This window comes from Amblyomma maculatum, chromosome 7 (genome assembly GCF_055883805.1).
Source record: "Amblyomma maculatum isolate TAMU_Amacu chromosome 7, ASM5588380v1, whole genome shotgun sequence".
In the NCBI taxonomy this organism is placed as follows: Eukaryota; Metazoa; Arthropoda; class Arachnida; order Ixodida; family Ixodidae; genus Amblyomma; species Amblyomma maculatum.
In genome coordinates, this window is record NC_139350.1 from 100,079,157 (window position 1) to 100,095,567 (window position 16,411).

At 43.7% G+C, this 16,411-nt stretch overlaps 1 protein-coding gene across 2 annotated transcripts in view; it reads left to right on the forward strand.

The window, feature by feature from the left end:
• Nucleotides 1-16,411, forward strand: part of LOC146184117 (uncharacterized) — a 76,804-nt gene that overhangs the window by 8,386 nt on the left and 52,007 nt on the right. For both annotated transcript variants that reach the window (XM_084609269.1, XM_084609268.1), the window contains exons 3-4: nt 9,271-9,534; nt 15,728-15,787. In XM_084609269.1, the coding sequence (XP_084465395.1) occupies nt 9,271-9,534; nt 15,728-15,787 (324 nt within the window). The remainder of the gene's footprint in view (nt 1-9,270; nt 9,535-15,727; nt 15,788-16,411) is intronic.

The window sequence follows — 16,411 nt, forward strand, 5'->3', positions numbered from 1 at the left end:
GTGTCATCTGACAAAGCACTTCGGATGTAGCATGCCGCAGTGCTTTGTAAGGTGGTCAACTGCACCGATTTTGAAACTGACGCAGTTTCTATTAGTTTTGTTCTGATAGTACCTAACCTTGCCGGCATCTCAGTGGACTAAAAATCTGTATGATAATTTTTGAGCTTGCTTGGGACGTTTTTTCTGCCTGCCTTCTTTTGTATTTATATGACAGCCATACTTTTCACACTGTGAATGAAAAATTTTTCAGCAATCTCGTATATTCGTGATGAAAACTGCAGCCGCAGTTTCAGCCTGATTAGTTGCTTCTGTGTTAGGCAAGTGAGTGGCACATTCTGCACCCACATGCCACTCGCTAACTGCCGCTAGGCCTAGCTAGCTTCACATCGAAGCTGCTGTGGATGATGCTTTGCAATCGGCCGTTGCCTAAGAAAAATAGATCATGACACTGAAGCATACAAAGCGGCGCGCACCCAATACAACAAAACTAAGAGTGCATTTCAGTTCACAACGAAACCAAATCTCGCCGATGTGGTGCGATGGTGCGGGGCACCTGCCCAGGCCACAAACGAGCCTGAGGTAGTGCCATCACTGGCCCTGGTGGAAGTAGCTCACGCTCCTCCACCATCCCCTTCGGAGTTAGGTAAGTGAGTGGCGCATTCTGCAACCACATGCCACTCGCTAACTGCCGCTAGGCCTAGCTAGCTTCACATTGAAGCTGCTGTGGATGACTGTTTGCAATCAGTCGTTGCCTATCACAGGGGGCCTAGTCGCGATAGCCACATTAGCTTCACTGCATGGTTGGCATTCTACAGAATAGTGGCTTCCTTGGAAATTGGCACTGCCAATCATGACGTGCCACGTTCCTCACTTCACACATTTTCATTTCTTTTACTGCGTCTTCACATGGCTACCACCACAGTCAGTAGATGCTCAAGGCCATGCCTGAAAACTGGTCGCAGGTCTGTTATTAGATGTTCTACTTGCAAAGGCATCGTGCATCATAAACATGCCCAGTAGTGCTATATTTTTGCGCAGAATTTTCACAGGGATACTTTAAATGTTTGATATGTGCAGTAATTCAATATATCTGGGATATGTACTGTATATGCAAAGTATGTACTTTTCAAACATATCTGACATATTCCGCAAATACATCTTCATCTTCAATTGCACATTCTTTATTTGAAATATCTGTAATTGTTTGTGTCTACAAATGTTATGTTCTAGCACACACTCAACATTTTTTCAGCATCGTTTTCCAGCTTAAGAGACCTGAAAATTCTAGTAAGAACCTCATATTCTTGATAGGAGGTAGTACCTTGGGCACCTAAAATGTGCGTGCTCTGGAGTGCTTGTAAATCTTTTTTTTTTTCATGGGTGGGAGAACTGCACTAATTGTGTGACTTGGATACAGATTCAATTTTCTGCATCAAGCTGCACCAAAGCATTCAAATGGTGCCGAAAATGCCCGGCAAGCATAATACATTTTTACTTCCCAGATATGTCACGGCTTCTAGGAATGTCTGAACATTCAAAATAGCTGGCAAGTAGTGCTTGCTATTTCCATCGCACTGTACCTGAATTACTTTAAGATTCGATCCTTGTTAATATACACCTTGCCATGGTCGCACAATGGTTAGGCACTTGACTGCTGTGCCCAAAGATGCGGGATTGAATTCTAGCTGTGGCGGACACTTTTTAATGGCGGCTAAAAGCAAGGCACCCCAAAAGAGGGCGGACCGATGCTACGAGCCATTTTTTTTTGTGAAAACAATAGAGACATTCTCAAAAATTCATGTCGTACATAGCGAGGAACTTGAAAAACATGCTTAAAAAATCTCCCCTTTCATTGTGTCAAAGTGTCTCACTAAACACCTGGGCACTGGATACAAAGTATCAAAACTTGCAAATTGACCTCTTGCTAAAAGTACAAACCAAGTGCCAGTCCTCCAACCTGAAAAACATTGTGTCGCTTGGGGACATCCCCGTCTCCATCACCCCCCACCGATCCTTCAACATTGTAAAAGGAGTAATATCTGAAATAGGCTTCATTGCTCTCACTGAAGATAATGACAGAAGGACTAGCAGACCAAAATGTCATAGCTGTTCACAGAATAAAAATCCGAAAGGATAGCTAAGAGATCCCTACAAAACATCTGGTTCGTACTTTCAATAGCTGCACCCTTCCAGAGTCAATTGAAATGGGATACATGACAATAGATGTCCGACCGTACATTTCAAATCCGAGGAGATGCTTCAACTGCCAGAAGCATGGCCATGGTTTGCAACGTTGCCGTGGCCGCAAAACTTGCGCAAAATGTGCTGCAAACGACCACAACTCTGACACCTGCACCGCACTCCTACACTGTGTGAACTGTGAGGGAGATCACCCCGCATACTCTCGATCTTGCCAAAAATGGAAAGAAGAAAAACAGATCATGACACTGAAACATACAAAGCGGCGCGCACCCAATACAACTAAACCAAGTGTGCATTTCAGTTCACAGCGAAACCAAATCTCACCGATGTGGTGCGACAAGGCGGGGCACCACAACGACCTTCGGCACCTGCCCAGGCCACAAACGAGCCTGAGGTAGTGCCATCACCGGCCCTGGTGGAAGTAGTTCACACTTCTTCACCACCCCCAAAACAGGCTACGCGTCCCTCAGGGTTGGCGGGCCACAAGACCTCTGCTCACGAGGCAAGGTCTAAAAAGATGGAACACGTGCCTCTGTCACGTTCGTCCAGCACCTCAGAAGAGGTAATGGACACAAGCCAGGACACCTCTTTGCCGTCTTTGTCACAGAAATGGCGGAGCTTTTTGCAACGAACAAGAACATACAAGGCCCGAATCATGGACCCTGTAAAAAATTTAACTTAGTCTCCCAGTTTTCAATAAGCCCACGCACTGCTCACCAAGGTCAGGAAAAATGAGTTTTTTTAGATTTGGCTTTTGGTTCACCTTTCCTTTGATTTTAAATGGGATGTTCTGAACAGCCCATAATAGCGACCACCTGCCAGAAATAATCAGCTTATCATCCTCACCATCAGTCATGCCGACCAAACCGAAACAGTGGAAACTTAGCAGATTGGGAGCTTTTTAAAGTAGAGGCAAATGTAGAAAAACTTTTCTCAGGTGCCCTTAGTGTCGACAAACTAAATGAACTTGTTCATGACATGCATTATTACTGCCGCACACCTCGCCATTCCACAGTCCTTAGGTGTGGTGCAACAAAAACACAAGGTGTGGTGGTCTTGAGAATGTAAGGAGGCAAAAAAGCAACAAAATAAAGCATGGGGTGTTTTCCGAAGGTACCTTACACACGAAAATCTTACAGCTGTTAAAAAGGTCAAAGCTAAAGCTCGATACATCCGTCGCAGCTCCGAAAAAGAATCATGGCAGAAGTATGTCACATCAATAAATTTCTCAATGACGTCAAAGAAAATGTGGGAACAGTTCAAAAATTCAGTGGAAACTTTTCCTCTTTTACGATTCCCATTCTCAAAGCCCCTGGTCTTCAGACTAGCATCAAAGATCAGGCCAATATACTAGGTGAACATTTCAGACACGTTTCAAGTTCTTCACACTACACAGAAACGTCCTTAAAATACAAAAACTTAGCTGAGAAACAGACTCCCAACAAGTGATGGCAGAAATGAATCGTATGATAGTTTTATTACACTCCAAGAAGTAAAGAATGTCCTAGCTGCTGGAAAACAGAATGCACCTGGCCCTGACAAAATTCATTACGAAATTCTAGCTCATTTATCCTAATCCTCTGTAGAGGCACTTGTGAAATCCTTTAACAAAATTTGGACTCTGGGAAAACTACCAGAGGCTTGGAAACAAGCTGTTATTGTTCCGTTTCTAAAACCTGGAAAGCCACCTACCTCTGCTGGCAGTTACAGGTCCATAGCTCTGACCACCTGTTAAGCAAAATGTTTTGAAAGTGTTTTGAACATCCGACTAGCCTTCAGTTTAGAATCTCATAAATTTTTAATATTCAGTCATCAATGTGGTTTTAAAGAAGGATGTGCAACGCCCGACCACATAGTGCATCTTGAAAATACTGTCCGGGAAGCTTTCATACACAAAATTACTTGGCCATTTTCTTTGGCATGGAAAAGGCATATGACACGCCTTGGAGGTTCGGGATCCTACGTGGTATAGCAGATTTAGGCTTCCGGAGCCGGATGCTCAATGAAAGACTTTCTATCGGGTCGTTCATTTCAAGTACGTCTCGGTACCACCTTGTCAAGGAACTTTATTCAAGAGAATGGGGTACCTCAGGGGTGCATTTTAAGCACAACACTGTTTATTGTAAAAATGAATTCTATTACCAAGGTAATCCCAAAATTCATTATGTTCTCATTGTATGTCGACGACCTTCAAATAGCCTGCACATCATCAAAAATGTCAATTTGGGAAAGACAAGTACAAATAACACTAAACTAGCCTCATGGGCTGATAGAAATGGGTTCCAATTTTCCCTGCAGAAGACAGTGGCAGTAATGTTCTCGCTGAAACGCGGTACACAGACCGACCCTAAGCTACACCTAAATGTGACTGAGTTGCCAGTACAGAGTGAACATAAATTTTTGGGGTGTAACGTTCGACAGAAAACTAACATTTCTGCCTCACATAAACATTCTAAAAAGGAAAGCCATGAAATCTATGAACATACTGAAGGTTTTCTCTTGAAAGCACTGGGGGTCTTCTGTTGTGCGGTCCAGCTTGGACTATGGGTCCATAGTCTACGGGTCAGCTAGACCATCATATCTAAAGAAATTGGACCTACTGCATAACTTGCTTTTGTGTCTTTGTGGAGGTTACAGAACATCCCCTGTTGATAGCCTGTAGGTGGAGACAAATGATCCTCCGCTGAAAGATAGAAGGGCTTCACTCATGTGTGCTTATGTCCTTAGAATAAGGTCACAGAAAAAACACCTCTGCAATCCAATAGTCCGAACATGCTGCTCACGAGTAATTTTCACAAATAAACAAGCAACGATGCCACTGATAATGCGTTTCGAAGAAATTTGCAGTGGACACCTTGCCCGATACTGCATCAAAAAACAGCCCCCCTGCTCCCATGGTACAAACTTCCAACAGTCTGTGATCTCCACTCTAACACACTTAACAAAAGCCAAACTCCTAAAGAGCATATAATACAAGAATTTTGCGTTGTGAAAGAAAAGTAAAGTAATTATACAGAGTTTTATACGGATGAATCAAAAATTTCTACTTAAGTTGGCTGTGCCGTAGTGGAAGAGAACTGGGAACAAATAATTAGGCTTCCTCAGTGCGCATCAACCTTTACAGCTGAATCCTGACAGCTGTAGAAAAAGTAGTGAATGAAGGCGTTGGGAACAGTTTCATCTACACGGATTCGTTGAGTGTACTGATGGCTTTAAATCACAGAAATGCTGCCATGCCTCTAATTGGTGACATAATACATAATGTAAAAATGATCACGATACAGGGACATAATATAGTGTTCTGTTGGGTCCCAAGTCACGTAGGCATTGACGGCAATGAAAGAGCAGACAAATGTGCTGCACTTGCCCACAACAAATCGATTCACAAAGTAAACATGCCACATGGAGATTGCATAAAGTTAATGCAACATAAGCAGAAGGATAAATGGTAGTCGATGTGGAAAAACCAAGAAAATAATAAGTTGGGCCTCATGACACCCGTACTAGGAGAATGGAAATCGAGCACACATCAACAACCTTTTATGGAAGTGTTAGTATGCCGTCTTCGTATTGGACATACTCATCTTACACACAACTTTCTACTGATGAAACATAAAAACAGACCTGTGAATAATGCGGCTAGATACTCACTGTAAACCACATTCTAATTACATACTCAAAACTTGAGGCAGTACAGAGAAAACATTTTACTAAATTTTACAATCATACCATCCCATTCCACCTCACCTTACTTTTAGGAGAAAGAGCACTTGTAGACCTAGCATCTGTTTTTAGTTTCCTACAAGAAGGAAACTTTTTAAACAAACTATAGATATTTAACATATTCATTTACTCTTTTGCAACGAAAACATACATTAACCTTTCGCTTGGCGCATGATAGCCTTAGTTACTTATGCGCCATAAAAACCAACCCAACACACGCAGCTTGTGTTGCCCTTTTTTTTTTTCCGACGATTCTGTTTTATGTATTCTTTATCACTGGTAGCTATTGGCAGCATATTGGTAGCTACCAAAGCAGTACGCATGTGCCCAAGGCATGGTCAGACAACCGCACCTTTTGTGATGGAATCCCCCTGCAGTAAAGCATTAAGAAATGAGCAGAGTGTTTGGTATGTTTTAAGTTACTTAAGTGAAGCTCTTGTAAAATCTCATATTAGCCAGCCGTGTTGCTGGCCAAGAGGCTTGTTTCATAAAGAAAAGTCAATTTGTAGGTTTCTGTCTCTATCATGCGTGAAGGTAATTTACTCGTGCAGTTTGCATCAGGCAGCCTTGCTCTTCTTTGTGACTCTTGTACGAGATATTTTTCGGTTTACTGTCGGTTGCCTGTGAACCACATGTGCCATCTGTAGAATAATCTCTGTAATAGTTCGTAGTTCTGATTCATGTAAATCTGCTATTACTTTTGTTTTGATCCCAGAATTTGAAAGTTACCTTGTATGTGCTTTGGAGTGTAATGCATTATTTATAGAGCTGTAAGTGCTACCAGCACAGCTGTAGGGAGTTCATGCTTCATGGCAGTGTTGCACAATTTTTGGGTTGGTCTAGTAATTCAGGAGTGTTTGTGAGAACACTGCCAAAGTAGCAGAATTTTTAAGACCGAGTGGGGTAAATCATCAATGACCAATGCTTCCATAATTGGCACAATGCTGGACACCAATCAAAATTTGTTCATGCTAAGGAAGGCCAAGCATGGACAATAATTGGTAAGGTCTTAGACCATGATAACACCTACACACGGACACCATGTTGAATCCAAGCAGTTTTTCATTGTACGCCAACCATGTTGGCAATGTATTTTAGCATCTTCCTGTTTCCACCCTCCTGTAACCTTATCAAGCCTGTACTGCTTTGAGCGACCACTTCCGGATATATCTAATATATATTGAGACCTTCTATGATGTCTGAAAATACACAATATGGCCACTTCACAAGCTGGTGTGAAAATGCAGCAGTAAGCAGTTGATAGCAATGCTGCAAGCTTCCTTCAAAGAAAAGTGCTAGGTACTCTTGGAACAGGCTTCCAAAAATTTCATGCAAGTTTTCCATATATGTCATGCAAGTTGACTTGCTTGTTAGCTTGCCTGTATGAATGGGAGGCATAATTAATGGCTTTGTGTAGTTTTACAATTCGTAAGCTTGAATATCTGCAAATCCAACAGGAATATTGTTTGGTATATGACATATGAGTGCTGCAAAATACACCACACTGAAGTAGTACACTGATTTTGTGCATTTTTTTATTTCGGCCAAGCAATTCAATCAGCTCTAGTTGCATAGCTCATGCACTTGTTGACGCTGCAATGGCACGGTGCTTAGCAGTGCAGCCCCCGTCCTGATCGCCTGCAAACATAAATCACCTTTTGATGGAATCTGCGATGCGCGCCTCCGTCATAAAAAAAAAAAAAAAATGAAGCACTTTGAACACTGAAACAAAATCAACAAAGACTTTGCATCTTTTAGAAGGAACACACTGCAAAAAAAAAATTGAGACTAAAGGAAAAGCTATGGAATGCATATTGCAACTGCACGAAGCGGCAGGGACGAAAAGAAGAAAGCACAGGACAATCCCTGTCCCTGTTGCTTCACGCGGCTGCAATATGCATTCCATAGTCAACCACCAACGAGCCCGCCTTCGTCTGCTAAAGGAAAAAGCTAAGAACACTAATGGCTGGTGGCGTAGTTAGACGTCACATGGGTGCAGTGCATACCACTTTTACGTTCATACACACATGCAATTTTTTTTTAAGGCCTTTTTTTTTTTCTCATGACATTACCCACGACCTGCTAGCGCACCTAACGGTCTTTAGTTGCAGTGCCAAATACGAGCTGCAAATTCGTGCTATATACCTTGGTTGAACCACTCGTTTATTCGCGCCGAAATTCAGCTCACAGATAGCAGTGACCTCCAATGTCACGTTCACATGATGTACTTTCTTAATTTGATCAGAACCTTGCGCGTAGCTTGCAATATCGGTGACTCAAAACATTGCTGATAGCGGACAACGCAGGCGACGCGCAGAGTTCTATTGTGATCGAACAACTGAGCACAGTGACCAAACGTGAACTGAAAATTACAGATAGTCCGTCGTACGCGCGCACGTCGTCTGTAGGCCAAATTTCAGCTCAAAGAAGTGAGCGGTTCAACCGAATAAGTTCAAAAGTGTTTATGTTCCCGCCAAAATCACTTTTTTTTTTCTTGGAGTGTTAGCAATTACGAATGTCACTCTAACAGCCCAGGAATTCACGAAATAAGCACGGTTCGGCTTCCAAAGCTGCCCCGAAGTGTAAATTTTAGGCTTACCTTGTACATATAAGCAGCTCCAGCAGGTGGCATATGTGCACCGACCTACCCAGGTCCGAGGTAGGGACAAAGTGAGAGACGTGCGGCATGCCCAGGCGGACATATACAAATTCTCAAAGCAAAGGGTAACTTCACATGCACGAGTTACCGTGTGCAGTCGGCGTAAAACGTTATTTTAGTTAAATGCCATTTTAACTTATATAGAGCTGATTGTAATCTATGACTGAATTTTTTTGTAAGAGCTATTTCTTTCATCGGCAATGTTTGCCGGCTTCAAGCGCACGAACCTGAGCAAGCATGGCTAGATTGGCATGATTAGCACCTGCACGTCAGAAGGACGTGTGCGAAATGGGCGACTTAATAAAAAACGATTCTAGGCAGGTGTATGGGTCCTGGCAGCGTGTATGCGGCATGGGTGTGACCTATTCTGTGAGTTCCACACACCTCTATGCAAGGTAACAAGCGTGTATCCTCACTCAGTGGCCTTGTGGAAGGATACGTCTGGCAGGTGGTACAGTCAAACCTCATTTGAACAAAATTCGCAAAGTAGCAAATTTTTGTTTTTTGTTTTCTAATCTGTGGCTCCGCCATTGTCCGCCATTTTCTTGTTGTGCCAGATATCAGCCTAAACTGGTGCAGTAACAGCTGAAACGAGGTGAGCTAGGCGGCGTATTTACACAAATCATGAACTGACTATGTGCAAGGCAGATCTTCATCGTCTCTACATACCTCTGTGTATCATGCAGCAGTGACCAACTCTTTGGATGCGGCTTCTTCCCGGGGCCATCGGCCGCGTGTTGGCCAGCTAGCCACCACAACAAGGAGCGTTGCTGAGCCAGCCTTCACTGTGGCCACCTCAGGGGGCAACATCATCCTTGTGCCTGCCACCACAGTGAATAGCCAGGCTGTCATCATTGGCCAGCCTCCGGTTGTGATGCAGGCGAGAGCTACGGCTGGGGCTACAGCCATGGGGGTGGCAACTGCAAGTGGGTCGCGAGCTGTCAACCCGAGTGAGTAGCACTTGCTTCACTACCGTAGGGGGGATTTTGCCACCCACTACACCCACTGCTGTGATAGTTGAGTGGTATTCTGAATTTTTGCAAAGTTCGTTCCTTAAGATGATTCACACGGCGTCACTAAATGGGAATTGTCACCTCAACTATACCTATTAAATAGTTTATAATTCAAGTTCTTCTCTCATGCTGGTTCAGTTTTTGAACAGTGGCCATAATTTAGGCAGTGATCAGTTCACATGAGGCATACAAAAATGGCAGTGTAATGGCTGCTCGTTCACTTGTTCTCTTCATCCCTTAGGCAGCCTGATGGAAGAATTAAAGAATTAAGTGACTGAAGCAATGAAGCTGTCGCTTTTGTTTGCTTCGTGTGACCTCAGCATTGTCTCAACTATGTTTATGACACATATCTCCTTTGCCGGGGTGGCACAGTGGTTACGGCGCTCGACTACTGTTCCCAAGGGCGCGGGATCGAATCCCGGCCTCGGCGGTCGCTTTTCGATGGAGGCGAAAAGCAAGGCGCCCTTGTGCTGTGCGATGTCAGCGCATGTTAAAGAACCCCAGGTTGTCAAACTTTTCGGAGCCCTCCACTACAGCGTCTTATAGCCTGAGCCGCTTTGGGGCGTTAACCCCCCCCCCCTTTTTCTTTGTTCAGCTGTTGAAAAGGAAACGTGATGAGAGAAGGGATTGAATTATAAGTCATTTAGTTGACATGAGTGAGAAGGGCTTGTTCATGCTGGTTAGATAATGTTATGAAAATGACAGAACAGTGCTAACAGGCAGGATGTGAGAGAAGGAGATGTACACTTACACTAACTAGCAACTGAATCACTTATTGCAACAGAGAAGGCCGCAGTATGTGGAAAACATGGCGAGGAGATAGCCCGAGGGTCAGTTGTCTTTCAGGAAGTATCGCAATGTCATTGGTTAAGAATTGCAAGTTCTTGTGGGATGCAAGTCATCAGCACCATGTCACTGAAGTTGTGTATATTATACGACTTGGAAATCAGTCACGAGTTCTGGTCATCGCATTTGGCAGTGGCTAGGAGTGGAGTTTTTGTTCACAAATGTCTCACAGTCTTCACACTCGCCACAGTATACGGTTTTGTTGTTCTCCTTCCATTCTACTTTACATGGTGTGGCATATTTTCACTGGCCCTTCCTTCAAAGGATTACTGAGGACAGCTATGCCAAATTCTTGAAACATATTTACTCATGTAATGAAACCTCTTCCAAAAAGGTTGGCGTCACATTGGAAAGAAGGTTCATTACGCAAAAAAAAAAAAAAAAAAAAAAATCTTTTTTTTTTTTTTGAGAGAGAGAGAGAATTAAAATTGTATCCAGCCTGTCATCATGATCAAAAACATACGGTTAGCCACGATTCGGTTGCCAGTTTTTAGTATGCTCGCTTCAACAAGTATTTGTTATTATCACAAAACTGTAAGCTGATTTTTTTGGTAGTGGACGTAGCATCCTATTGCAGCAAGCTAAAACAGACATGCTGAGCACTGGCCCCAGTGGTTGGGTGTACATTAATATGCGAGGTAAAAAAAAAAAAAAAAGGAAACCTTTCACGCCATTTATGAGTACGTAATGCAGATGTTGAGCTTTTATCTGTGGTGTGAGAGAGATTAGGCATTTTTTCTCGGAATCTCAACTTCCCCACTGTAGGTTCTGCTTTCTCCAGAGCATTGTCCAGGGGTGGAAGTGCTGCTCCAATTGCTCCATTCTGCTCCAAACTGCCTTCGCTGCTTCATCCTGCTCCATATTGCTTCAAAACTGCTCCAGACTGGCTGCCTTGGTGTTCTTTTAGCAGAACAAGGGAACAATGCCACAGCACCAGTGGCAATGAACCTTGTGCTGGATCGAATCCCGGTCTCGGCGGCCGCTTTTCGATGGAGGCGAAAAGCAAGGTGCCCGTGTGCTGTGCGATATCAGTGCACATTAAAGAACCCCAGGTGGTCGAAATTTCCGGAGTCCTCCACTACGGCGTCTCTTATGGCCTGAGTCGCTTTGGGACTTTAAACCCCACAAACCAACCATCTTGCGCTGGCTTAGTACAAATGAAATTTTTGTGAGGGAAGCAAGCATGGAGCATAATAAAAAAAAATATTCGTTTGCAAGTAAATTTAGTATGTGCCACCAGCGATTGGAGGTAATTGCAAAAAAAGAAATGCGCTGCGAATGTGACAAAGCACCTCCTCCCAGCCTTTTGAATCGCCGGTGGAGGGAAGCGAGAGCATCAAGCGAAGCAGATAGTCCATAGTGCAAACTGCTATGAGCCGTTAGGTAGGAAGCTTGTCTGACTGCAAAGAACTTCATAAGTTATTCTTCTTCACTGAGCCTCTTTGCCAATGACAAGCATGGCAGGCCTACGGCAGACAAAATCATACTTGAAGTGTTATGGGTTGGTAAACCAAAGCTGTTAATCATTGGGAAGCTTGCCAAGTGTATTGATGTTTTTGTGGCAGCTAATGCGCATTTATTCAAGGCTTTCAGAGGACGTTCAAGTCCTTTAATACCATTGAGTTTCAATATGTGTGTTTGACCTTGTTTATCTCTAAAAGCAAGGCCCCATGGCTTTTTTTGGCGGAAGTCATAAAGCTAACCTGCTGTGTGAAAATGCATTGAAAATATCAAATCAAATCCTTATTCCACATCATTGACTAGAGGGCTCAGTCAAAAAGCCGGTAAGTGGCTTGACGTGGGCTGTGCCCTTCTGTACAAGGCAGCTAGCATGCACACATGAACGCATTATTGCTGATCAAAAAGCAGCACACTCTTTACATCATTATGCGTAAATATGTGTGTTGATGTAATTGTGAGTATGAGATTGTAAATACAGTCGAGTCCACTTATAACAGTATTTCAGTGCCACGAAAATTTCATTGTTATAACCGATAACTGTTATAAATGGTTTGCACGAAAAAACATAACTGCAAAGAGGGTCATAGACGGCAAGTGACATGCGAGCTCCGCCAAGGCATTGCTTTGGTGGCCCCGAAAGGAGCCTTGTAAAAAATATAAGAAGGTTGCCACGGTCACCTCTCAGCTTGAGAAATCCCGAAGTAATGCTGGGGTGAAGAGAGAGAGACAAAACTATTATTTAAAAGCCACCACCTGGCTGGAAGACCACATTGTTAATTAGCAGGGCAAACTGCTTCATCTTTGTGGTCAGAATTGGCCTGGTGATAGGCAAGTTCTGGGCACGGGCACCAAGACACCACTCGTAGAGGGCCTCCTCCACCTCTTTTAGGCACCTTGTTGAACGCGTTTGTGCCCACTGTGAAGCGAGGACTTTTCTTTGTCAAACTTCTCAGCGGAGTGGATGATCATTGACATCGTCGATTGCCATAGTGCGTACTTCTTAACCGAGTCACACACATTCTTACCCTGTTTGTAGTCCTTCACGATACTGCACTTTGTCTCCAAATCAATAGTCGTGCGCTTTCTTTTCGCCGGCAACGTCGTCCGATAATCAGTGTACGGATCAGCCATCTTCCGTTTCAGTGGAGATTCAAACGAGACTGAGAAACCACGTGGCCAGGAACGACTTTGACGCAATCAACTTGCACACACAACCAGATCCGTTGGCAGAACTGTGTAGAATGAGGGTTGAGCAAGCAAATCTGCTGTCGGCGCGTTGGCGAAGTCCATTCTTGTTTCGGAGGGAGGCGTGGCGTAGAGTTATGGGCACAGCCCATTTGTGTTCGAAGGGGTGGAAAGGCGGCGGGAGAAAGGTGCGCGAGGCTGGCAATGGCAGAGAAGTCCAGAAAACGGGTTCTATTGTAAGAGCGCATGGCGGGAAGGGTGCAGCAGCTGTAATTTCTTTTTCTTTTTTTTTTCTTTTTTTTTTTTCTTTTCAAGGATTTCGCATTCCGCTACCTTTTGGCACGAGCACTCAGGAGCCAGACTTTATTGTTATAACTGATAATGCGGCATGGGGGCATTGTAGTAAGCGGGCTATTTTACCATAGAAAACATACAAAAGTGGACTGTGCAGTATCTTTTTATTTTTGTAACCGATATATTGTTAAAGCCGGTATCGTTATAAGTGGACTCAACTGTATGTGTATTGATGTAAAAATTGATGTCAATAAGTATTTCAGAAAAGAAATGCAGTGCACAGTTTACAAATGTGGCAAAATAGAGGCACTAAATACCGTATACACTCGTGTAATGGCCGCACTTTTTTTTTCGAGATTGGGGTGAAAATCAGGGGGTGCGGTGATTACATGAGAAAAAAGACAGCGAAAAAAATTATTTGCGGGTGTACCTGCCTTTATTATTGTCAAAAAACTGCTCGTCCTCCTCCGCTAAACTCGTCGGGATTTCAGGCTCGTCCCGTGTCCAAAACATCACTCCTCGTCGTCGTCCTCCTCCTCCTCCGAACTCATCGGGACTTCAGGCTCGTCTTTGTCCCAGATGAGGTCATCCTCCGTACCGTCCAGCCTGTTTGATATCCCTGTCACCTTGAAATTTTTTTCCACAGTCTCGAACGAAACCGTGGCCCATGCTTCCAGTATCCAGTGGCAAACGGCCAAAAGCGATGCCCGTTTCAGCAATGCGTTCCGATTGCGAGATCGCATGTGATATGCTTCGGGCGATCGAGGAAATGGCTGTAAAATGGAGGAGCGAACAGACTTGGATTGGATTGGATTTGCTGGCCTCACCCTTTGTAACGGGCGGGCATCGCTGCGGATAGGAGCGCCCCCTTTGTAACGGAGGTGGTGGCCGCTGCCCCCATGCTTGACTTTTTTTTTCCTCAAATATTTTGTTCTTAATTCTTATTGGCAATTCTACTTCTAACATTACGCTTCATTTTGGCTTTCCCTTGATTTTTGGACCCCACCTGGCGGCAGTAACCACAAAACGTTCCGTATTTCTTGCACCGCACAGTAGACAGCACTGCCCAACTTCCTGAAATTCATGGTGCAGCTTTTACTCAGGAAATTTTTTAAAAGTTTTTTTTTTTTCCCAATTTTCTTTCTAAAGTTCGGGGTGCGGCCATTACATGCGTGCGGCCATTACACACGTGTCTACGGTAAACTTATGCTATGTAATAGTCTGTTGTCCATGCCAAGAATTGCAGTGTTTTGGTGTAGCACGTGGGGAAGAATTTGGTACCTAGGCATCTGTTTGGCATAATTAACCCGAGTGTGAGATACTTACCGTGATTCTTGTCTTCCAATTGTGTACGGGTTGATTCTCAGTGTGAGCTTTGCCAGTATGTAAAATAATTTATTACTTTGGCTGAAATAAGAATGATATCAATGCATTAGTGTTTCATCTTATATTTTCATGGCTGGTGTAATTAAGATAGTTCAGTGTGAGTGTTAAACAGTACACTGGCACTCGTGTGAATCACTTTTTTTTTTTTAATTTCTGCAATTTAGCAAGGTTTGTCAATGCCCTAATATGTGGCTGCAAGGTAGGTGAGAGAGGAATTGCAGGTTATATAGTAGTTTCTTAACCGTGACTGGTATTAAGTACCAAACTCTAGAGGGAATGCCAATGGCTCTAGAAAGCCCAGAACAATGATTGCTGATATAGAGATCCCAGTAAGAGAAAATATTTACATTTCCCAAGACATATCTACATTTCCAAGGAGGTTTTTAGATGAAACTTTTTTTTCTGGTGTATGCTCAAGCAGGTGACATGTGCAGTTCTCTTCTTGGCTCTTAATTGGATTGAGATTTTGTTGGTCTGATTGATAGTACAGATAAAGCACCAAGAGCGCAGTGTGAGCATGCTTAACTACTCTAGGGTGAGCTGAAGCTGAAAGTATTGCCGAAAGTATTGCTTACTCGGAACATCAGTAGTCAGTAGATTGATGATGCAGGCTTACCATCATCGTCATTGACATTGTTGTTGCAGGTGAAGCCGAAGCTTGTGAGATTATATTCAGACTCCCCCCCCCCCCCCCCCCCTTTTTTTCTTTTTTCTGCTGTTGCTGTCATCAAGTAAAAGCAGTGCGGTCATGTGGCCAGTGGCAATTTATTTCCATTTTCTGACGCGAACTTGTTTTCATCCACCACCCTCTAGATACTGTTATATTGCCACCTGCCTAATGGAGAGCATGCAAAACCATCGGCCGCATTTGAATTGAGCCTGTGGTCCTTGTGAGAGCACTGGGTGCAGACAGCTACAGTGCACAGCTTTGTGGTAATTGAAATTTATTCTGTTTCAGATGCCTTCACATCAGTAGCTGCTGCACGTGCTGTGACTCCTGTCCAGTCTCAAAACTTAGGTATGGCATGGACCTTGAGCACCTTGTACCGACTATTGTGATTTTTGTGCAACAGCCAAAGTTTTTGACATGCTCCCGTTGGCCAATCTTTCGTATAATATGTCATGCAGTCTACCTAACATCAATATAAATTTGCCCAGGTAATCCATGCCGTGCCAGTCCTCATAGTGCACGCCTTGACCAGCACGTTCAAAGATAGGCACATTAGCCATGGAAGTTTTTTTGAACTAATATGGTTGACATATCTCTTGAGCCTAATCATTGGTACCAAACATTGGGAATCTGGTACAGTAATCCCTCATTATAACGAAATCAGCGGGACAGCGAAAAAATTCATTATAAGCAGTATTTCGATATAAGCCTCATCAAGGTTGTAGATGTCTTTGTCCTCATATTTTTCAAGTAGAGCTTGGAGCCGATGTTGGGCTCATGGCTGCACTTTCGCCAACGATTGTCTTCGAGGTCACGCCGTGTCGTTTTTTGAAGCGCTCAAGCCAGCCATTGCTGCATTTGAAATCCTTATGCCCCATTTGAAGGGCGGGAGCTTCGGCTTTTGCAGTAAGTGCAAGTCCATTTACAGGGAGATTTGTGCTCCTGGCGTTCTTCAGCCACTGTAGAAGTGCG